The sequence below is a fragment of the Ranitomeya imitator genome, chromosome 3, assembly GCF_032444005.1.
Source record: "Ranitomeya imitator isolate aRanImi1 chromosome 3, aRanImi1.pri, whole genome shotgun sequence".
Taxonomy (NCBI): domain Eukaryota; kingdom Metazoa; phylum Chordata; class Amphibia; order Anura; family Dendrobatidae; genus Ranitomeya; species Ranitomeya imitator.
In genome coordinates, this window is record NC_091284.1 from 148,955,803 (window position 1) to 148,980,604 (window position 24,802).

A 24,802-nucleotide genomic window follows, 5' to 3' on the forward strand; every position below is an offset into this window, starting at 1 on the left:
CCCAGTGAATGTATTTGTAGTGGTTGAAAGCAATGTTAAAGTTGAAAAACGCTTCAAAAATGCTGCTTCTGAACTAAGCCTAAGTGGGAGAGGAAATTTTTGGTCTGGGGTTAAATATTTGGCCTTACAGGCAAGTTATTAACCTGCAAAGGATGTACTTGTACATATTTCCCAGCAAAACCCATTTTGGTTTCGTTTTAATGTGTCTTTTGTGGCAACGGCAAAAATGGCATGAATCTCGGAAAAAATTATTAAATCTGTGACCTTGAAGTCAGGAATGCTTCCAGGGGCGATCCCCATGATGTCCCTGTGTCATTTGAGCAGTGTTTCCATCATTTTCAGACGTTTTTAGACCTTAAAAGGTCCCTCGGGTCTCCCATAGACTTACATTGGGCTCGTTGTTCTGGCCGAGTACCCGAGTATTCCAATCTGCTCGACCCGAGCAATGAGCACCCGAGCATTTTGGTGCTCACCCATCACTAATCACTAATCATAAATTATATTCCTGTAAAGAAGAACAAGGAGTCATGGAAGACATGATATGGCCCCCACAGAGCCCTAATTGCTGCATCATCTAGTTTGTGTGAGATTACATGAACAGACAGAAGAATTTCTGTAAACCTACATCCACAGAGTGGTTCGTTCTCTGAGATGTCGGGAACAACCTAACTGATGAGTTCATTCAAAAAACTGTGTGCAAGTGTACCTAGAAGAATTCATGCTGTTTAAAATGCAAAGCAAGGTCACATCAAATGATTTGATTTAAATCCATTTGATTCACTCCCTTTGCATTTTCTTAACTCATAAAATATTCTATGAACACTTCTATCATTTAAAGAATTTTTACTTTCCACATCTGTCTAAAACTTTTGCAAAGCACTGTACTTTATGTAAATCTTACTTTGCAAAGAGGGTGTACTCATTTATGCTGAGCATTATATATATTTACATATATATATATATGTGTGTATATATACTAGATGGTGGCCCGATTCTAACGCATCGGGTATTGCCCAGCGACGTAGTATATTGCCCAGCGATGTAGTATATTGCCCTGCCACGTAGTATATTGCCCAGCCGCGTAGTATATTGCCCAGCGACGTAGTATATTGCCCAGCGACGTAGTATATTGGCCAGCCATGTAGTATATTGCCCAGTCACGTATTGCCCAGCCACATAGTATATAGCACAGCCCACGTAGTACGGTATATTGCCCAGTCACGTAGTATATTGCCCAGCCACATAGTATATAGCAGAGCCACGTAGTATATTGCCCAGTCACGTAGTATATTGCCCAGACACGTAGTATATTGCCCAGTCACGTAGTATATTGGCCAGCACAGAGCCACGTAGTATAGAGACTTAAAAAAATAAATAAACATATACTCACCTATAGCCTGTTGAAGTCCTGCTATACTCACCATCCGCCGCCTTTCCCGCTCCTCGCCACGCTCCTGGGATCGTTCCATTGCAAGCGGCAGCTTGCGGTCCCAGAGCTGGTGTGAGCAGGACCTATGATGACGTCGCGGTCACATGACCGTGATGCCACGGCAGGTCCTTGTCGCACACCAGCCCTGGGACGGCACCGGAAGCTGCCGCTTGCAATGGAGCGGTCCCAGGAGCGTGGCGAGGAGCGAGAAAAGCGGCGGAGGGTGAGTATAGCAGGTTTTTTTATTATTATTATTTTTAACATGACATATTTTTACTATTGATGCTGCGTAGGCAGCATCAATAGTAAATAGTTGGGGACACATAGGGTTAATAGCAGCGGTAACGGAGTGCGTTACACCGCGGGCCATTACCGCTGCCATTAACCCTGTGTGAGCGGTGAGCGGAGGGGATTACGGAGCGGGCACCGGGCAGTGAATGCAGGGGAGTAGGGGAGGGATTAATCGGACTGTGGCCGTTTCTGATTGGTCACGGCAGCCATGACAGGCAGCTGCCGAGACCAATCAGCGAACGAATAACCGTGACAGAAGGACAGACAGACAGACGGAAGTACCCCTTAGACAATTATGCATATAGATATACACTGTTCAAAAAAATAAAGGGAACACCAGAATATAACTCCAAGTAAATCAAACTTCTGTGAAATCAAACTGTCCACTTAAGAAGCAACACTATTTGACAATCAATTTCACATGCTGTTGTGCAAATGGAATAGACAACAGAAGCAAATTATTGGCAATTATCAAGACACACTCAATAAAGGAGTGGTTCTGCAGGTGGGGACCACAGACCACATCTCAGTACCAATGCTTTCTGGCTGATGTTTTGGTCACTTTTGAATGTTGGTTGTGCTTTAACACTCGTGGTAGCATGAGACGGACTCTACATCCCACACAGTGGCTCAGGTAGTGCATCTCATCCAGGATGGCACATCAATTTGAGCTGTGGCAAGAAGGTTTGCTGTGTCTGTCAGCGTAGTGTCCAGAGGCTGGAGGCGCTACCAGGAGACAGGCCAGTACACCAGGAGACGTGGAGGGGGCTGTAGGAGGGCAACAACCCAGCAGCAGGACCGATACCTCAGCCTTTGTGCAAGGAGGAACAGGAGGAGCACTGCCAGAGCCCTGCAAAATTACCTCCAGCAGGCCACAAATGTGTATGTGTCTACACAAACGGTTAGAAACTGACTCCATGAGGATAGTCTGAGTGCACGACGTCCACAGATGGGTTTTGTGCTCACAGCCCAACACCATGCAGGAGGCTTGGCATTTGCCACAGAACACCAGGATTGGCAAATTCGCCAATGGGGCCCTATGCTCTTAACAGATGAAAGCAGGTTCACACTGAGCACATGTGACAGACGTGACAGAGTCTGGAGACACCGTGGAGAGCAATCTGCTGCCTGCAACATCCTTCAGCATGACCAGTTTGGCAGTGGGTCCATAATGGTGTGGGGTGGCACTTCTTTGGAGGGCTGCACAGACCATGTGCTCACCAGAGGTAGCCTGAATGCCATTAGGTACCGAGATAAGATCCTCAGACCCCTTCTGAGACCATATGCTGATGCGGTTGGCCCTGGGTTCCTCCTAATGCAGGACAATGCCAGACCTCATGTGGTTGGAGTGTGTCAGCAGTTCCTACAAGATGAAGGCATTGAAGCCATGGACTGGCCCACCCATTCCCCAGACCTGAATCCGATTGAACACATCTGGGACATCATGTCTCGCACCATCCAACATCACATTGCACCACAGACTGTCCAGGAGTTGACGGATGGTTTAGTCCAGGTCTAGGAGGAGATCCCTCAGGAGACCATCCGCCGCCTCCTCAGGAGCATGCCCAGGCCTTGTAGGGAGATCATACAGGCACGTGGAGGCCACACACACTACTGAGCATAATTTCCTTGTCTTGAGGCATTTCCACTGAAGTTGGATCAGCCTGTAACTTCATTTTCCACTTTCAGTTTGAACATCATTCCAACTCCAGACCTCCGTGGGATATTAGTTGTGATTTACATTGATCATTTTTAGGTTTTATTGTTCTCAACACATGTAATGAATAAAGATTTACAATTGGAATATTTCATTCAGTGATATCTAGGATTTTAGTGTCCCCTTTATTTTTTTGAGCAGTATACAGCATATAGAGGTGCTTCTCACAAAATTAGAATATCATCAAAAAGTTAATTTATTTCAGTTCTTCAATGCAAAAAGTGAAACTCAAATATTATATAGAGTCATTACAAACATAGTGATTGTTTTCAGTGTTTATTTCTCTTAATGTTGACGATTATGGCTTACAGCCAATGAAAACCCAAAAGTCATTATCGCAGTAAATTAGAATAATTAACAAAACACCTGCAAAGACTTCCTAAACATTTAAAAAGGTCCCTTAGTCTGTTTCAGTAGGTTCCACAATCATGGGGAAGATTGACTTGACAGATGTCCAGAAGGCAGTCATTGACACATTATCCAAGGAGGGTGATCCACAAGGAGTGGACTCCTGCTGGAGTCATTGCTTCAAGAGCCACCACACACAGACGTATCCAGGACATGGGCTACAAATGTCGCATTCCTTGTGTCAACCCACTCATGACCAATAGACAATGCCAGAAGCGTCTTACCTAGGCCAAGGAGTAAAATAACTGGACTGTTGCTCAGTGATCCAAGGTGTTAATTTCAGATGAAAGTAAATTTTGCATTTCATTTGGAAATCAAGGTCCCAGAGACTGGCGGAGGAGTGGAGACGCCACAATCCATGCTGCTTGAGGTCTAGTGTGAAGTTTCCACAATCAGTGATGGTTTGGGGAGCCATGTCATCTGCTGGTGTAGGTCTACTGTGTTTTATCAAGATCAAAGTCAGAGCAGCCGTCTACCAGGAAATTTTAGAGCACTTCATGCTTTCCTCTGCTGAAAAGCTTTTTGGAGATGGAAATTTCATTCTCCTGCAGGACTTGGCACCTGTCCACACTGCCAAAAGTACCAATACCTTTTTCAAAAACAAAAGTATCACTGTGCTTGATTGGCCAGCAAACTAGTCTCACCTTAACCCCATAGAGAATCTAATGGGTTTTGTCAAGAGGAAGATGACAGACACCAGACCCAACAATGCAGATGAGCTGAAGGCTGCTAGCAAAGCAACCTAGGCTTCTATAACACCTCAGCAGTGCTATAGGCTGATCGCCTCCATGACACTCTGTATTGATGCAGTAATTGATGCAAAAGGAGCCCAGACCAAGTATTGAGTGCATTTACCGAACATAGATTTCAGTAGGCCAGCATTTTGGATTTTAAAGCTGGTGTGATAAAGTATTCTAATTTACTGTGATAATGACTTTTTGTTTTCATTGGCTGTAAGCCATAATTTTCAAAATTAACAGAAATAAACTCTTGAAATAGATCACTCAGTTTGTAATGACTCTATATAATTTATGAGTTTCGCTTTTTATATTGAAGAACTGCTCAGTACAAATGAGTACATCCTCTTTGAAAAGTAAAATTTATACATTTACCTGAATTTTTGTAATTAAAGTTTATATTATTAACCTTACTTTCATGCGATGTGTTAAAAAACGTTCAATGAAACTCAGTCAGAAATTGTTCTTGGATTCAGTGAGATATTGATTAAAATCTTACTTTTTAAAAGGGGGATGTACTCATTTATGCTGAGCACTATTTACAATCTCTAGACATAATTTAGTTGTCAAATATGAGATATTTAATTGCAATCTAAAAAAGCTAAATATAAGCACTGTACATGTAATATATAAGTATAGCAGGTTGTAAAATAAAATATAAAAACAGTTGTAAAAAAGCCAGCACATTGGAAGCAGTTGTCATGAGTCTGCCAGACCTCCTCCCCTTGTGGAGATAAGTATCGCAGCACTTACTGGAACTGTATTTGCCAGATAGAGCACAGTGAGAACTATTACAAGTCTTATTTGCTTGACGATGCTGCTTGTCTTTTATGCAGAAACATCTGGAAACAGTTATACAGAGGTAAGTGAATACTGAATAAACCCGACAAAGCAATGGAGGGAAAGTAAAGGGTTGGTTAAGGTTAGAGTTAAAGATGAGCAAGCAAAAATAAGCAGAAAAAAATGTAATAAACAGAGGAAGCAGGAAGTGAAACACAAACTGAATAAATTTTATGCTGGTAAAAGCCTCTGTAGTTAACTTCCAGAAGTACCTGCATAAAAAAATCCATTAGCATTTGCCTTATTAATATTACATATTAATAAAGGTTTGAAAAAATGAGATTTGTGTGGATAGGATATACATTTAGGTTTGGTACAAATCTAGTACATATATATATATATATATATATATATATATATATATATATATATATATATATTCAGCAGCACAGTGGCTCAGTGGTTAGCACTGCAGCCTAGTAGCGCTGGGGTCCTAGATTGAAGTCCCACCAAGGACAACATCTGCAAGGAGTTTGTATGTTCTCTCCGTGTTTGCGTGGGTTTCCTCCGGGTTCTCCGGTTTCCTCCCACATTCCAAAGACGCACTGATAGGGAATTTAGATTGTGAGCCCCATTTGGGAGAGTGATGATAATGTATGTAAAGCAGTGCAGAATTTGATAGCGCTGTATAAGCAAAGCATAATAAGTAAATTAATAACTAATAATAATGGAAACATGTCTCCCAGAGATGGTCAGTACTCATTATATAAAGTTCACAAAAAGTGTACACCACTAATAGATGTATTCTTATATGAAGGGAAAAGGAAAAAGGAGGGAAAAGAGTAAGAACTTTTGAGAGATTGGGAACTGACGATCAGTTTGACAGTTTGAGTCTCCTTGACCGGTATAGGGAAAATGACTGTAATCTCCTATAGGGTGGTAATACAGTCATAAAATTGTCAGAAACTCCTCACCAAATTTTCAGGGATAGTTGTTACACAGACATAATCATGTTTATTAATATACCCCTCTTTTCTACCACCAAGGCTGCTAGCGGCTCCTTTCAATTATAGACAGTAAATGATAGAGGTTAAAGTGTGATATTAATATCTGTCACAGACCCTGATCATTATATATTGTTCTATTGTACAGTATGTGTTTTGCTTTTATCTTGTGCTGTGATAATGTAAAGTATTTCATTCCTTACGATTTGGAATGAGCCATACTATTGTCGCATACGGTATTTCATTTTGTAACACAGCATTAGAATATTGATTTTATCATTCCAGATTTGGAATGACAAATTGGTGTGCTATGTAGAAATCGACCACGAATTGAAGCATTGTATATTCATGTATTCAACAGCATGGGTCTAACTCAGAGGCGTAGCTAGGGTTTTGGTCCAGGGGGGGCGAAGCTTCTGAGTGGGCCCCTAACCAGGTAAAATTGATTACAACTCGGTGATGCGCCCTAATAATGGAGGAAAACCTCAGCAGATGACCGCGCTGTTACTGAAGATAATCTCTATATAACACCAATATGGATATTACCGCTATATGGTCAGTGGTAGATACCAGTCCTATAGAACATATAAGAGATCACTGCACAGTTACAGATAATGTCTTACCGCTGACGTCCTTTCTGATGGAATCGTTAATTTTTCCCGTCTCTTCCATCTGGCCCAGACCGACATGACAACTTCTTCCAGCAACGACTCGGCTGCAGAGAATACAACAAAGACACATTTCACTTCTCATATTCCAGCCCCATCACCATCTATTCCCAACCTGCACAAACTCCTCATCCTGCTGATACCTCAATACTGAGTCACTGCTGTCATATGTGACAGTATTACTGCCCCTAATATCCCAATACTGAGCCTCTGCTGCCATATGTGTCCCTATTACTGCCCCTGATACCCCAATACTGAGCCGCTGCTGCCATATGTGTCCCTATTACTGCCCCTGATACCTCAATACTGAGCCGTTGCTGCCATATGTGTCCCTATTACTGCCCCTGATACCCCAATATTGAGCCGCTGCTGCCGTATGTGTCCCTATTTCTGCACCTGATACCCCAATAGCCGTATGTGTCTCTATTGCTATTGCTGCTCCTGCTGTGTGGTTCTCTGTGCCCTCTAAATTCTAAAGCAACTCTCTACAATATATTAATGCCGGGTGCAAGTGCCCTAGAAAACAGTGCCCATACTGTGCCCCTAGAAAGTAATAATTCCCTGTGTGCCCCTTTGATAGCCACAGTAACCTGAGTTCCCCTATAAAAATAAGTGCCCACTTTACATTTAATAAAGTCCCGACTCCGAGTCTCCCCCATACAGCTCCCCTTTACACAGCATGATGCTCTCTTATACATAGTATAATGCACCCACATAGTATACTGACTCCTTAGTAGCCCCCAAACTGTTTGATGGCTCCAACAATGTATAATGACCCCCACACTGTAATCTACACACTGTATGATTGCCCCCTAGATAGCCTAGATATACAGTAGTATAATGCACCAAATAGTCCACAATATAGTATAATGCACTCCCCATAGGCAGACTCTATAGCATACGGCAGCCCCTATAGGCAGACACTGTAATAAGACAGCCCCTATAGTCAGATCCTGTAAAAAGGCAGCCCCTGTAATAAGGCAGCACCCCATAGTCAGACCCTGTAATAAGGCAGCACCCCCATAGTCAGACCCTGTAAAAAGGCAGCCCCTGTAATAAGGCAACACCCCCATAGTCATACCCTGTAATAAGGCAGCACCCCCATAGTGAGACCCTGTAATAAGGCAGCACCCCCATAGTCAGACCCTGTAATGAGGCAGCACCCCTATAGTCAAACGCTACAATAAGGCAGCGCCCCTATAGGTGGACCCTGTATTAAGGCAGCACCCCCATAGTCAGACCCTGTAATGAAGCAGCACCCCCATAGTCAGACCCTGTAATAAGGCAGCACCCCCATAGTCAGACCCTGTAATGAGGCAGCACCCCTATAGTCAAACGCTGCAATAAGGCAGCTCACCTATAGGTGGACCCTGTATTAAGGCAGCACCCCCATAGTCAGACCCTGTAATGAAGCAGCACCCCCATAGTCAGACCCTGTAATAAGGCAGCCCCCTTAGTCAGACCCTGTAATAAGGCAGCACCCCCATAGGCAGATCCTGTAATAAGGCAGCACCCCCATAGTCAGACCCTGTAATAAGGCAGCACCCCTATAGGCAGACCCTGTAATAAGGCAGCACCCCCATAGTCAGACCCTGTAATGAGGCAGCACCTCCATAGTCAGACCCTGTAATAAGGCAGCCCCACAGTCAGACCCTGTAATAAGGCAGCACCCCAATAGTCAGACCCTGTAGTAAGGCAGCACCCCTATAGTCAGACCCTGCAATAAGGCAGCCCCTTAGTCAGACCCTGTAATAAGGCAGCACCCCCCTAGTCAGACCCTGTAATAAGGCAGCACCCCTATAGGCAGACCCTGTAATAAGGCAGCACCCCCATAGTCAGACCCTGTAATGAGGCAGCACCCCCATAGTCAGACCCTGTAATAAGGCAGCCCCCCATAGGCAGACCCTGTAATAAGGCAGCACCCCTAAAGTCAGACCCTGTAATAAGGCAGCCCCCCATAGGCAAACCCTGTAATAAGGCAGCAGCACCCATTAAAAAAAAAAAAATACTCACCTCTCTTCTTCCTGGTTCCTGCGCTGCTCCAGCTGATCTCTTGACAGCGGGCTTCGGGCAGTGATGTCATCGCGCCCGCTGTCAGTGTCGATATAGTTGCAGTAGCGTACTTCCAGGTGGGCCCCCTCAGAGCACCGGGCCCGGGGCGCCCGCACCCTCTGCCCCCCGGTAGCTATACTACTGGTCTAACTGATGAGCTGGAGTGCTGCGAGTGCTGAGTGCAGCACTGGTTGTGGTAGCAAGCACTCTCAGTCCCAATATGACCAGTAATGCATGGCGTAGTCAATGCCCTGGGGCACATGGGCTGCGTATCCCTGAGTGTGTCAGTGTATGCCTGCAGCATAACCATTCCTATTTTTTGTATTGCTTAATATGCATTGCTTATATAGCGCTATCATATTCCACAGCTCTTTACATCTATCTATCTAATCGTCTAAGGGGTACTTCCATCTGTTTGTCTGTCTGTCTGTAACAGAAATCCCGCGTCGCTGATATAATGTTAAAAACCAAAAAAAGTATGCTATTCTCACCTTCCGACGTCCACCGATGCACGCGATGCTGACGCCAGCTTCCGTTCCCAAAGATGCATTGCGAAATTACCCAGATGACTTAGCAGTCTCGCGGGACCGCTAAGTCATCTGAGTAATTTCACAATGCATCACTGGGAACGGAAGCTGGCGGCCGCATCGCGCGCATCGGGACAGCTTCGATGGACGACGGAGGGTGAGTATATAACTAGTTTTTATTTTAATTCTTTTTTTGACAGGGATATGGTGCCTACCTCTGTTTACATCCTAACCACTTTTGTAATCAGATTTATTATAACATATCTTATACTTCTCAGTATCTTCTTAATCCTTAAATGCACTTTTTTTTTACTTCACTTCCTGTGATGTTTCTGTGAGAGGACTCTCAAACAGGACATCACAGGAGGCTGGAGCTGCACTCACTTCTTTGCAGGAATCACCGCTCCTTCTGGAACTGGATATCATCTGGAGGCAGTGCTGCAGTTTCTTACTACAGTTTCTTGCATTGCCGTCCTCTGAAGATGTTCTGGATTAATGGGCATAGCACCAGCACTCTGCTTCTATTACGGCCGCCACTGCTTCTAACTGTGAAAGAAGATATCACTAGGGTGTGGAAAAAGAAGCAATGAGTGGCATCTCCCCACAGTTTTATAGCACCGCCCTCAAACGAGTTATCAGCTGGGGTCTGTGCTAGTGTTAGTCACTGCTTCCATTTCCACCACTGCAGCAACCAAGATAGAAGCAGAGTTCCAGCGCTGTGCTCAAATCTTCCTCAGATCCAGGAAGTCTTCAAAGGGTGGCAATACAATAAACTATAGTAAGTAACTGCAGCACTGATTCCTAATGACATCTTGTTCCAGGGAAGTGAATGCAGCCCCGGCCGCCTGTGTCATCCAATTTGAGACTACTTTCAAATGAAACATCACAGGAAGTGAAATAAAAAACAACTCATTAAGGGATTAGATCGATAGGGAAAAATGTACGGTATTGTGCAGTAAATCTCATTACAAAAGTGGTTAGAATGTAAACGTAGGTATTTAGAAAGGACATTTTAGGTTCCGGACCAACCCTTTAAACATTGTACAGTGCTACTGCTTATTAAAACTTGTGGGTTGTCTCTGTAATACATCGTAGGACAGGTCCTCCAAGGAGAAGGATGCTCATGGCAAACACCCTATACGCTGACCAAAAAATGCAGATCCTAGATAAAGAACTCCCTCTGTTCACTAAGAATTCCCTATTGAAAAATATTTCAAACGTTTCAAATATATTTCTGGGTAATTCTTTTATTGATCTATGTGACACATTTTAAAATGTGATAATAACCATTTATTTTTTCACATTTTTGCTTTCTAGATCTTATAGGATTGAAATCTAAATGACCAGAAAATGGTTAATTCATCCTGTCTGGTATTTTTGCTTTTCATATGGTTTCCTCTTAAAATAGTATGTAATGAAGAAAATACTACTGAAGGTAAGAACATTTTCAGATATAGAATATCTCTTGAAAAACGCAATGTGCAGGTACTCTGGTAACCAAATATTAGGGCTGGGCTGATCATGTATGGATTCCAGTAATGCTTCATGGTTGCTGTGGCAATTCAAGGCCAAATAACAGCCAAATAACAGTTTGTTCAAAACGTAGCGACATTTAGTTGGTAAAAATATATTTTTTTAATTCCTGTCATGCCACTTTACATTAATGCCTGGAAAGCACCCGAAGGGTTAATAAGCTATCTAATAATAGTTTTGAATATGTTGAGAGGTGCAGATTTTAAAATGGTATCACTTTTGGGGACTTTCCGATATACAGGTCTCCCCAAAGTCATTACAAAGCTGACTAGGTCCCTAACAAATATCTTTTGCAAATTTCCTTGAAAAATGAAAAATTACTGCTACAGTTTTAAAGCTTCAAATATCCTAACAAAATGAAAGAACATTTTACATACAGTGCTGATGTAAAGCAACTATGAGGTAAATGTTATTTATAAACTATTTTGTGTGGTCTGATTATCTGAAATAAAAGGATAATCATTCAAAGTTTGAACATTGCTAATTTTTAGATATTTTTGTAAATAAATGCCTAACATATCGACCTAAATTTACATTTCTCATAAAATATAATGTGTCACAAAAAACTGTCTCAAAATGATTGGCATATGTATAAATAATTCCAGAGTTGTTACCACTGTTGTAGATCGGCTCACTCGGCTGAACACAGAGGTATAACTGGAACACTGTCTCTTTAAGAAAAGGCTTGGTTTATTGAAGACAGCTTAAACCAAGCTTTGGAAAGTAAACACTGCCCTCTGGGCAAAATATCAAAACAAAGAAACACAGTCCTTTTCCTAGTGGGGATCATCCTGCTCTCAGGTAGCAATGTCCACAGTTCAGGTCTAGCACACGCTTCTCTGGAGTTCTCCCTCTCCAGGCAGACACTGAACACTGAAAGCTCTGGCCTTAAGCCATTTAAGCCCAGACCTTGTGACTCCTCCATCATGTGACTGATCACATGATCTTGACATCACACAGGTCCTGTCAGGACTCTGAAGCGTCACTGACGCCATTGTGTGCAGTAACACGTATCTCCCCTCCATAACTTCCCCAGTGACTCTGTCACAGCACATAAAGTGACCATGTCAGATTTTAACAATATGGCTTGATCACTAAGGGGTTAAAATGTAATCTTTTTCAATGTACATTTTTGTTTGATAGAGATGATGAGCGATAAAATTTGCAGAACACTGTTCCAGCAACCACATCAGTACTCCTTGCTTATAACAAGAAGAAAGAAAAATGTAGTCAGCTCACTATCCTCGTCTCACTCCGGCGATCCTTCCGGCAGCCAGGGTCGCGGCTCGGCAGCCACACCAACAAAATCCAGATAAAAGATATATGACACGGCGATGTGCAATCCACTGCACCCTCAGAGGTCTTATTTGTATAAAACTTTCATTTATTGAGAAATCGTTAAAAAATGTAAAAAAGCACAATTATATGCAGTCAGATCTAAACAATGGACATCTAGAGCAACATGTTTCGGCCTAAAGCGAGGCCTTAGTCATGGTCCCAGAAACTCACTCAGCTTTAATGCACACACACTGATTACAAGCAAACAGGTCGCAGGTGAGGATGTTACCTTCAGTAGCCATTCAAACCCATTTGTGTCACCTTCTGTGCATGGTATCAGGCCAAAATCACCAGGGTATGTGAATTTTTGATCAGGGTCATTTGGATGTTTTGGGTTGTCATTATGATTTAAAAAGAGAAAACACAGTAGTTTGACAATAAATGGCTTCACCCAACCAGTAACCATAAATGGAGAGAAAGTTTTGGTGTTATCATTGATATTCTCTGAAAAAAGGCCAAGAAGGCAAAAATTCTGCCGGGGTATGTAAGCTTTTGAGCACAACTGTGTAGCTGCACTTCCTGTTCACACTTTAAATAAATGGCTGCCTAACCAGACTAATGTGAAAAAAAGAAAAATGTTAAAAAGGTAGCCCAAAGAGAGAAAAGCATGACTGTTTTCTTCAAGCAGCAGCACAACACCAAGTTGCAAGTGGAACTACAGCACATTCAATTCAATATGGTTCCATGGAGAGGTGTTTGAAAGTCTCTTGATGGAAGCAGTCATGTTATTTTTTTAAGGGGACCCTGTCAGAATGATCTAATCCCCAAACTGTTTATATGGTTATGTTACTCTTTGAAATATAAGATCAAACCAGCATGCTGTCAACCAAACAGATTAATGGTTGTCGTGTGAAAAATCACAACATGTACAAGTCTGACCATTTTTCGATCAGACTCGCTCATTAAGCTCAATTTATGAGCTTTTACTCTGAAAAGTTCCATAATTTTTGTGCAACTCTTAGCTATGCTAAAATGTTGTGATTTATGGCGTTTTCATGCCATGTTCTCCTAGCTCCAACAAAGTGTGCAGAGCTGGGGCAAGACGAAGGCATGGAGAATGCTGCTTGTCAAATTCATGTTGAGCGGTGGCATTTACTAAACCACAAATCTAACTCCAACAGGACATTTGTAGAGAGATGTACCCAGAGTGGCACGCCATTCGTCCGGGGCTCCTGACTCATGAAGAGACATATGCCTCTTCATTAATATGTGATCATCTGATTCCAGGGCTCCCCCTCATTAATACAGACATGTCATGATGAATCGGGCACTCTATGTCATGCAGACATCCTCCATATGACATCCGTTTTAGCACAGCTCCATTTTAATCATTAATTAGGAAACTGTATTTGGTCCTGTACATTTTATTACCTGTTGATTTATTAAAAAAAAATGATGCCATATAGATGTGATAAAGATGTAAAAAAAAACAGATGATTGGCATACTGATGATAATATAGATTAAAAATCGTCCATGTTTGCATAAAAATGAAAAAAGGACCAATTTCCATCCATGTGCTGAATCATTTTTTCAACAGAGTTTTGTCAGTGTGTCAGGTTTTATTATCGGTGTTACATCAGTTTATCTCATATGCAAAAAGAAATATAGAAGTTTCTCTAAGCTTCCCCTAGCAAACAGGCAGTGCAAAACATAGAAAAGCACCATGATGCAACTCACATGGCCTTAGTGTGCAACTCACATGGCATTAGTGGAGCACCCGCCAGGGCCGTGGAGCACTCAGGCCGGGTCCAACGGTTCTTGAGGGGGTGGTCACGGCAGCAGTGACCCGGTACGTGGCTCTGGTCATCCAATAAAAGTCAATGAAATAAAGGGGAAATTAAAGTTTATAGGGGATTTGTTCATGATGCCACTCATGGTGTTCGGCAATAAGTGGCCGACGCTGCTTACGGGGACCGCTGGGGCTGATGGTGATGCAGCAGAGTTGTTATGGCTCTCCACGGGTCAAGCTGGGCCCCAGGGCAATTATGGTGTTAAAGCTGTTGGTGATGATGAATGTTGTGATGCAGGACATGTGATGCAGTAATAATTCAAAGGACACAGCATGGTGCAGCTTCCAAACTTTACTCACAGTTCTTATATGCAGTCCCCAGACGGATGCAGTGTTCTCCAGGTCTGTGGTCCACCCAGCTCTCAGGTAAATTGGGGTTCTTTTTCCCAGAACCCCCTCCTTATGTTTCTTCCCTGGCCTTCTCTCTGTGCTGCTTCGCCCTACTGCCCTGCGCCTTCACACACAGTGTCCCAAGCCAGCAGCCTCGGATCCTGTTGGGCGACGTCCTCTTGGATCCGTTGACCCTATATGGCTGCCTTTTCAGCAACTATGGGTGGAATTGGCTGTAGCACATGCAGTTACTTCAGTCTCCAGTTTGCTAGCTGTGTCCTCAGTTTCTCCACTAGTCTAGGGCCAGTCCCTTACTGCGACCTGGTCCCTCCACCCAACTATGGTCAGGGTGGATTCGGGCCCCAAGGGTGGATTCCTCACTACCTGTGCCCCTAGGACCTCTTCTTCCTCTCTCATTCTCTGTAACTTCTATCTTCCTTGTTCTCTCTCTCTGTCCTCTGGTGCAGGGACGAGCTCCTCACTCCTCAAGTCCCCAGCTCCAACTCTCTCTGACTCCTCATACTTGTTTCCATGACAACTCCCCACAACTGCCACTCTATCCACCAACACCCTCTACCTAGTCCCTCCCTGGCCTGGAGCGGTCTAGTGTTGGGTGCTAGTGTGTGGGTACTGGGTAATGTCCCCTCCTTACCCGAAAGCGGAGTACCACACCTCTGGCTGAGGTGCAGTACCTCTGTGGCAACTGGACCCTCAGGAGGGCCACATTAGTGTGCAACTCACATGGCATTAATGTGCCTCTGGCATGGCATTTGTATGCAACTCCCATGGCATCAGTGTGCATCTCACATGGCATTAGTGTGCAATTGAATTGTAAACACGAAAAGTAAATCCAGCACCGAAATTCAAATCATGATTATGAATTATCATCCAAAACAAGTTGAATGCGACGTGTTCTAAATTCACCGTGCTTTTGTAAAGTGTGTTTTTATGGTGGCTACTTGTATGGAATTTTCCTAATAAAGAAGTGGAGAAGCGGTGGTGGGTCTATTTTTCATGTTTATAGTTCATATAGGAGCCTTGGTTCATGACATTAGGTGTGGGTGCGCTGCACTTACTTCCTAAATAGATTTGTATTCATGAGTTTGATATGTGACTTCTGTCAAAAATGGGCATGATTATTTTTTTAAATTGTTCATTCACACTTGATAAAAAAATGAAAACTAACAATCGATAGCAATTGTGATATTTAGGAAGATTGTGAGGGGGGTGGGTCTCCCTCTCTCACCCCCATCCGCACCTCCATGATGAAATCACAGGGAGCCAGGTGTGACGGCCTTTTAGACCCAACCTTTAGGCAGAGTCTAGTAGGCATTCTGCTAGTGTAATACAGGTGTAATGCATTGCAGACGCAGTACATCTATATTGCAATGCATGAGACTAGTGATCAGAGTAATAATAGTTAATGTCCCATAGAGGGACTAAGTGAAAAAGTAAAAAGTTAAGAAAAAAATTGCAAAAAATATAAAAAAAAATGAAAAACACAAGATAATAGACAAAAATGTAACAGCAATGAATCATATTTATGCAAAATCTAAATTAAAGTACATATATTAGGTATAGCCACGTCCAGAATGACCCGATCAGCAAAATGTTCGCACTATTTATATCTTAGAGTGAAAACTGTAATAAGAAAAAAGTGGCTAAAAGCTATGCTTTTTCATTGTACACCTGAAAAAAGTGGAATAAAATGCAATCAAAAAGACAAGGGTAAATAACAATGATACTGATTAAAACGTCATTTTGACCCATAAAAAACAAGCTGCCATACAGCTCCATCAGTGAAAAAGTAGCTAAAGCTCTCAGAATATAGCAATTTAAAAACAATATTTTTCTATAAAATAACTGTTATTGTCTAAAAGCAACAAAACATAAAAAAATATAAATGTGGTATCGTTGTAATCGTACTGATTAAAATAATGAATCTGCCTTATCAATTTTGCAAAACAGTGAATAATTTAAAAATAACTCCCAAAAAAACAATTCCGGAATTGCTGTTTTTTGTTCAATCTGGCTCCCAAAAATCAGAACATAAAGCGAAAAAAAAAGATATCCCTAAAAATGGAATGAATAAAAACTCCAACTGATCCTGCAAAAAAACAATTCCTCACATCACTCTGTCAGTAGAAATATAGGAAAATTAAGGCTCTCAAAATATGGCAATGCAAAAACATTTTTTTTTAGTGTGTGAAAGCAACCAAACATAAAAAAAGATATAAGAATAGTATCACAGTAATCACACCAACCTGAAGAATAAAGTTATCTAATCACCTATACCGAATAGTGAATGACATAGAAAAATAAAATTGATTCTTGACCTGCTGTTGATTTGTTTCTTCTGCATTCCAAAGATCACAGTAAAGCTCGGCTCTCATTTCTCCTACGCTCTACGCTGAGCGCTTCAATTGGTGTATACATGTAAATCTCTGAAATATGTATTTCAGACGGAATCCTGGACATAAGATTCCCCATAAAGAGGCTGAATGAAGCACTTTGGTCTCTATATGGCCTATGGTCTGACTGTTTGTCATGATCCGTTCCAGGGTTTATTCTTGTCTGCCCTTTTTCCGGGCGGATCATGTCAAGGGTTAACTTTGCTCTGCCTCATTCTGGGTTTAGGTTTGCTATTTAGCTCCCATGAATCTTGCTGGCAGTGTCAGCTATAGTTCTGCCTTCAGCGTGTGAACCTGACTCTAGTAGCTTTTGATTTGTCCTACTGTGAACCCTGACTTATCCCGTGTCTGTTATTTCCCTCTGTCTGCCCTTTTCCCAGCGTTTCTCTGTTTGTCTGTTTGTCTGATTTTCTGGTACCTCACTTGGCTCGTATTTCGGACTCGCTTCTGTTTTCTGACTTTGTCTTATCCGCTTCTGACCGCTGCTGAACCTCCTGGCTTGTCTGACCAGGTTACCTTCTTATCCCTTCTTGTACTTCTGCTTCCGATTTCTATTTTGACCCAGCTTGTCTGACCACTCTCTCGCCACTTGGTGGCGCCTGTGCTGCTGATCTGCGGTACTTCTCTGTGTATGCAGTCTCACTCCCCTCCCGAGCTCCCTCTGGTGGAAGTTATGTTATACTGCACTGCAGCAGAATGACACTGTGCCTTGTGTATTTTTAGGCATGCATAAACGCAGAGTTGAGCACAATTTTTTGCACCTCTTAAAAACCAGATAACGCCGAACAAAAGCCACATGGAGACCAGAGTATCTTTACCCTGTACTCAAGAAACAATTGAACACATAATTTCTTCCTTCTGCAATTCCTTCTGCTACCCTTGTGAAAATTAAACATTTAGGCTCTCAGCAATATTTTTGTTGAAAAAAAAATGTAATATTTCATTTTCAAAGCCCAATATTATAAAATTATGTGAAGCACCAATGGGTTTAAGATGCTCACCCCACTTCTACATAAATTCATTGAAGAGTGTAGTTGCCAAAAGGAGTCAATTTTGGGGGGTTTCGGCTTATCCAATTTTACAAAAATCAAGTAGTGCTCCTTCCCTTCCGAGCACTGCCATGTGCCAAAACAAGAGTTTTTTTTACTATATATAAGGTATCCCTTTACTTGGAAGAAATTGCACATTATGGTACAGTATGTGCACAAGATGTCTTTTAGACATGTGTGATTTTTTTAAGACACTTCACTCCAGGAAACGCGAATGTGTTTTCAGACGTCCTTTTCTATCTACTATAAAATAGAGAGCATTCAGGTCACTCTATTTAACCACTTCATATTTTTTTTCAATCTGTAGAGCACAAAAACAAATCTACAAGACAAAAAATAAGAAAAAACTCCAAAAAAAGCTGCAGTCAAACGAAGTCCCATAAAAAGTCAAAGTTTATTACATATCCAAATCAATAAAATATAACAAGTGAACAGACCAATGGAAAACAGAGGGAGAATGAAGCACTATATGGCGGTACTAGAGTAACCAAAGGACTCGTACACCCAATACTGTAGCACTAATCACATGTTGTGTAATAAAGGGACCCCTGGCCATAAATCAATGATACTGGGATCAGTGACCCCATATAAAGCAATGGTAGCCTATGTCCATATACATCCTAGGGTCAATAACGCCCTGTATAACCAATATTAATGCCACCTAAAGCATAGCCAAGGACCCCAGAAGTATATACTAATTACATGCTAGTGGCACAGTGTGAGGTCCCGAGTCCACCCCGACGCGCGTTTCGGAGCGCTACGCTCCTTCCTATGTCTAGTATGTTTATTCCCATACGGTATATGCACAGGTCCTATCCAGGATGCTAATAAATGTCTCCCATTTTCTTTGTGTATTTTTATGTCTCAGGATATTGTCCCAGTTAATTGCACCGAGATCATCTCTCATCCGTTGGAAATTTGCCCTACTGAAGTTTAGTGTCCTTGTAACCCCTCTACTACACATCTTATTAACCCTCCGTCAGGAACAATATTCGCACTAACTCATAATGGAGCAATGTGCCTGTCAAGCGCAGGCTAGAAAAATGCCTAGAATATCTAATTTTCTCAATTTCAGTGATCTAAAAGTGATCATAGACCTTCATAGGGATGTAATAAAAGAGACTACACATTATCAGGTGCAAAACAAACCCATTTACTCAACATAAAAGTAATAACTTTGATATCCACAAATTTCTAAACTCCCACCAAATAGCCATTCATTTGTAAGAAAATCTGCCTTATTTATATGAAATATCCACAAACCTTTCTCTATCCATTCAGAAAACAAGCTAAATAAACAATAGTAATGACTAAAAACATTACATACCAACCTTATAAAGTGTGATGTGTTCGGGACCAATGAGCCTGAGAAGCCAGCACAGCTATATCTTCCTTCCTGAAGCTCTGCAGACCAACTGTGGTATCAGGTTTCACACAGCAGCTAGAGCCAGGAGACTATCTAGAGGGAGGGGCTTTCCTGAAAATCTGGTGAGAAGGGAGAAATGAAAGTAGAAGTGCTGCGCCTGTCAGATCCATTGTTCCTGACGGAGGGTTAAGGCTATGTGCACACGTTCAGGTTTTTTCACGTTTTTTCGCATTTTTTGCGATAAAAATGCATAAAAACCCATACATATGCATCCTATCATTTAGAATGCATTCTGCAATTTTTGTGCACATGATGCATTTTTTTCCGCGAAAAAAATGCATGGCAGTAAAAAAAACCAGGATGTTTATTAATTTTGCTGATTTTTCGCGTTTTTCCCGCTATTTAATGCATTGGGAAAAAATGCGTCAAAAATGCATAAAAAACGCGAAAAAACGCATGCGGATTTCTGGCAGGAATTGTCAGGAAATTTCTGCACGAAATCCTGAACATGTGCACATACCCTAAATAAGACATGAAAACTTATTATTTTGTGATCACTATTCCCCAAGTGACCCCCAACCCTTATATTTGCTATGCGGTCTGGCCTGTTGGTTAATATTAGGTCTAGCAGTGCCCCCCTTCTTGTTGGGTCATGAAACAGTTGTGAAAGGTAATTGTCTCTCAGAGTTGTCAAAAACCGATTACCTTTGCTGGAACTGCAGGTTTCTGTTCCCCAATCTATTTCAGGGTAGTTGAAGTCCCCCATAATAATGACTTCTCCTTGAGTCGCAGCTTCATCTATTTGCTTTATGAGGATATTCTCTGTTGCTTCCATTATTTTTGGAGATTTATGACAAACCCCTATCATTAATTTATTATTTTCCCCCCTCCCCTTATCTCCACCCACAGGGATTCTACATTTTCATTAGATTCACCTATATCATCACGCCAGATGGGTTTTAAGGATGATTTTACATATAGACACACCCCTCCCCCTCGCTTATCCGTTCGGTCATTACTGAACAGGCTATAGCCCTGCAAGTTAACAGCCCAGTCATGGCTCTCATCCAGCCATGTATCGAATATCCCGACCATGTCATAATTATGCTGCACAACATTAATTCTAATTCCTCCATTTTTTGGCGAGGCTTCTGGCATTACTATACATGCACCTTATGTATCTCTCTGTGTCTCTATATTCTTTCTTAAATTATTCATTGTTCTAACCCCACCCCCCATGCCACCGCCACCCCCAACTTCCTTATTTGTGCCCAGCTCTCTATCTGCACTATCTTCCTCTCCTATAAAATGAATACCCTCCCCCCATTCCCTAGTTTAAACACTCCTCCAACCTTCTACCCATTTTCTCCCCCATCACAGCTGTACCTTCCCCATTGAGGTCTCGAACGCTTCAACATATCCCAATGATTCTGAGACCGTTTCTTCATGACATGTTAGACTTCATATTAATGGCAAATTTAGTTCAATATGATTTGCATTTATTTATGAAAATTTGGCAAAAAAGTAAAAATTTTGCAATTTTCAAACTTTTAATTTGTATGCCCTAAACCAGATAGTCATACCACACAAAATAATTAATAAATAATATTAACCACATGTTTACTTCACATCAGCATCATTTTTGAACAATAGTTTTTGTTATGAGGTTAGAAGGGTTAAAAGTCCAGGTAATTTCTTATTTTTCCAACAAAATTTACAAAACTATTTTTTTTAGGAACCACATCCCTTTTGAAGTGACTTTGTGAACTCTATGTGATAGAAAATACCCCAAAGTGACACCGTTTTTAAAACTATACTCCTCAAAGTGCTAAAAGACCACATTCAACAAGTTTATTAACCATTTAGGTGCTTCACCAGAAAGAAAGCAATGTGAAAGGAAAAAATACAAATGTTACCTTTTCCTACCAAAATAAAGATTTAGCCCCAAATTTTAGATTTTAAAAATGTTAACAGGGGAAAAGGAACCATAAAATGTGTTGTGATTCTTCTCCTGAGTGCGCCGATACCCCAGTTGCCAGGTCACGTTTGTAGAGCCATTAATGTGCCTAATCAGTGGAAACTCTCCAAAAGTTGCAACATTTTTTAAACTAGACTCTCATGGAATATATCTAGCGGTATAGTAAGCACTAGTGTTGAGCATTCCGATACCGCAAGTATCGGGTTACGGCAGATATTTGCGGTATCGGAATTCCGATACCGAGTTCCGATATTTTTGCGATATCGGGAATCGGTATCGGGATCCATATTCATGTGTAAAATAAAGAATAAAAATAAAAAATATTGATATACTCACCCTCGGACGCGCCCTGGTTGAAACCGCTGTAACCGGCAGTCTCCCCTCCTAAGAATGAGCGAGTGAAGGACCTGCGATGACGTCGCGGCTTGTGATTGGTCGCGTGAGTGGTCACATGAGTGGTCACGCGACCAATCGCAAGCCGCGACGTCATCGAAGGTCCTTCACCCTGCATTCTTAGGAACAGAGGCTGCCGGTTACACCGCTTATAGCCAGGGGCCGTCGGAGGGGTGATTATATCGATATATTTTTATTTTTATTCTTTATTTTTTACATGAATATGGATCCCAGGGCCTGAAGGAGAGTTTCCTCTCCTTCAGACCCTGGGAACCATTACAGGATACCTTCCGATATTTGCGTCCCATTGACTTGTATTGGTGTCGGATATCGGTATCGGCGATATCCGATATTTTTCGGATATCGGCCAATACAATCCGATACCGATACTTTCAAATATCGGAAGGTATCGCTCAACACTAGTAAGCACCTTGAAACTGCAGGTGCTTCACAGAATTTTATAACGTAAGGCCATGAAACTAAAAAATCTCATTATTCCCACAAAAATGTTGCTTTAGCTCCAAATTATTCATTTTTACAAGGGTAACAGGAGGAAATGGACCACAAAACTTGTGCAATTGTCCAATTACGCGCATATGCAGTGTAAAACTACTGTTTGGGTGCATGGCAGGGCTTGAAAGGGAAGGAGCACTATTTGACTTTGGCTGGAAAAGATAGCCAATGCCATTTCACGTTTGCAGCACCTTTGATGTGCCAAAACAGTAAATAGCCCCCACAAGTGACCCCATTTTGGAAATTACTCTCCTCAAGAAAGTTATCTACAGGTGCGGTGAGCACATTGAAATGCTAGGCACTTCACAGAATTTTAATGTTAAGTCGTGAAAATAAAAAAATATATTTTTCACACAAAAATATTGCTTCAGACCCAAATTTTTCATTTTCACAAGGTTAACAATAGAAAATAAACCATACAATGTTTTGCAATTTTTCCTGAATATGCCGTACGTGGTTGAAAACTACTCTTTAGGCCACATTCACACGTTCCTTTTTGTCCCGCGGGTTTTCCCGCAGCAGATTTGATAAATCTGCAGGGCAAACCCGCTGCGGTTTTCCCTGCAGATTTATCGCGGTTTGTGTTGCGGGTTCCGCTGCGGGATTTACCCCTACTATTGATGCTGCATATGCAGCAATATGCAGCATCAATAGTAGTGTTAAAAATAATAAAATCATGATGATATACTCACCCTCTGAAGTCGCGATCTCCTGGGCGCTGCAGGCGGCGGTCCGGTTCCAAAGATGCTGTGCGACCAGGACCTTCGGTGACGTCACGGTCATGTGACCGCAACGTCACCGAAGGTCCTGGTCGCATAGCAAACCTGAGACCGGACGGCCGCGTGCAGCGCTGAGACTTCCGAGGGTGAGTATACAAGATTTTTTATTTTAATTCTTTTTTTTTTAATACAAATATGGTTCCCGGGGCCTGGAGGAGAGTCTCCTCTCCTCCACCCCGGGTATAACCCGCACATTATCCGCATTACTTCCCACATGGTGGGCACAGCCCCATGCGGGAAGTAAGCGGATCAATGAATTTCTATGGGTGCAGAATCGCTGCGATTCTGCACAAAGAAGTGACATGGTCCTTCTTTTTTTCCGCAGCAATTCTGCGCGGTTTTTTTTGGGTTTTTCCGCATCATGTGCACTGCGGTTTCTGTTTTCCATAGGGTAACATTGTACTGTACCCTGCATGGAAAACAGCTGCGGACCCGCAGCGGCAAAATCGCCGCGGTTCCGCAGTAAAAACCGCATAGTGTGAACATGGCCTTAGGCACATGCAGGGCTTGTAAGGGAAGGAGCACTATTTGACTTTTGGAGTGCTAAATTGGCTGGAATTAATGCCATGTCGTATTTGCAGAGCCATTGATATGCCTACACAATGGAAACCCCCCACAAGTGACCCCATTTTGGAAACTACACCGTAAAGGAACTTATCTAGGGGTGTGGTGAGCATCTGGAGCACCCAGATGCTTCACAGAACTTTATAACATTTTTCCCTCAAAATGTTACTTTAGCCCCAGATTTTTCCTTTTCACATTGGTAACAGAAGAAAATGGACCACAAAATATGTTATGCAATTTCTCATGTGGATACAGATATCCTACATGTGGTGGAAAACTACAGTTTGGGCGAACAGCAGGATTTGAAAGGAAAGGAGTACCAATTAAATACTAATAATAAAAATTGAAATTGAATTAAAATTTTGTGCTGGAAATTATTCACAAGTCTTTTTTCATTGTATCTCAGAGAAATAAAAAAATGGACTTGTAAGAAATGTGTCACGGCACAGTTGCCAGAGATGCCGGGGCTAGGGCAGTCTCCTTCCCTACTCCTAAATATAGGGGTGCCCTAGCTATCCCTGCTCGCCAGATTGCTTCTGATGATGGAGACACTTGGACCATATGCCTTACTTAGCTCCTAAATAAGCCCTAATCTGTCCACTCCCCCACCCAGTGAAGTGGGGAGTAGCAGTTTATACAAATACACAAAACAGACTAACAGGGGAAAATGTACAATGATAAATGAGAATATTAATCATACAAATATGCACTCACAGACAGAGTGGAACTCCAGGAAGAAAAGGGAGGGAATACTAAATAGGAGAGGATGAACGCACACACACAGACAAATCACCAAGCAATAGTCTTTAGAATAATACTCCAAACACCTCCTAACAAACAACCATTCCAACTCCAGAACCAGGCAGTATAAAACTAACACTGGTAATCACTGATTAACAGAGGTGAGTGGACAACACTGAACAGCTGAAGCCATCAAAGCAGGAAAGCTTCCAGGAGTTCTCAACTGAACAAAGAAACCTCCACTGTTTAATATGAAGAGGGAGTGCTTCTAATCAGCGCAGAAGTACAAGAAATCAGACACTGCAGTTTTCTGGCCCCTCTCAGTCGCAGTAAACTTGTGACAAAATGGTTACATGGATGCAAACAATTCCTAATCTAAACCCAAAGTTCACAATATTAAACTG

General features: G+C 42.0%; 1 protein-coding gene across 2 annotated transcripts in view; it reads left to right on the forward strand.

Moving 5' to 3' along the window:
- Positions 1-5,338: 5,338 nt before the first annotated feature.
- Positions 5,339-24,802, forward strand: part of LOC138673015 (granulocyte-macrophage colony-stimulating factor receptor subunit alpha-like) — a 108,869-nt gene continuing 89,405 nt past the window's right edge. Inside the window, exons 1-2 of one of the 2 annotated variants that reach the window (XM_069761547.1) lie at positions 5,339-5,444; positions 10,931-11,048. In XM_069761547.1, coding sequence (XP_069617648.1) covers positions 10,964-11,048 — 85 coding nt within the window. In that variant the 5' untranslated portion in view covers positions 5,339-5,444; positions 10,931-10,963. The remainder of the gene's footprint in view (positions 5,445-10,930; positions 11,049-24,802) is intronic. The other variant, XM_069761548.1, reaches the window with a different exon arrangement.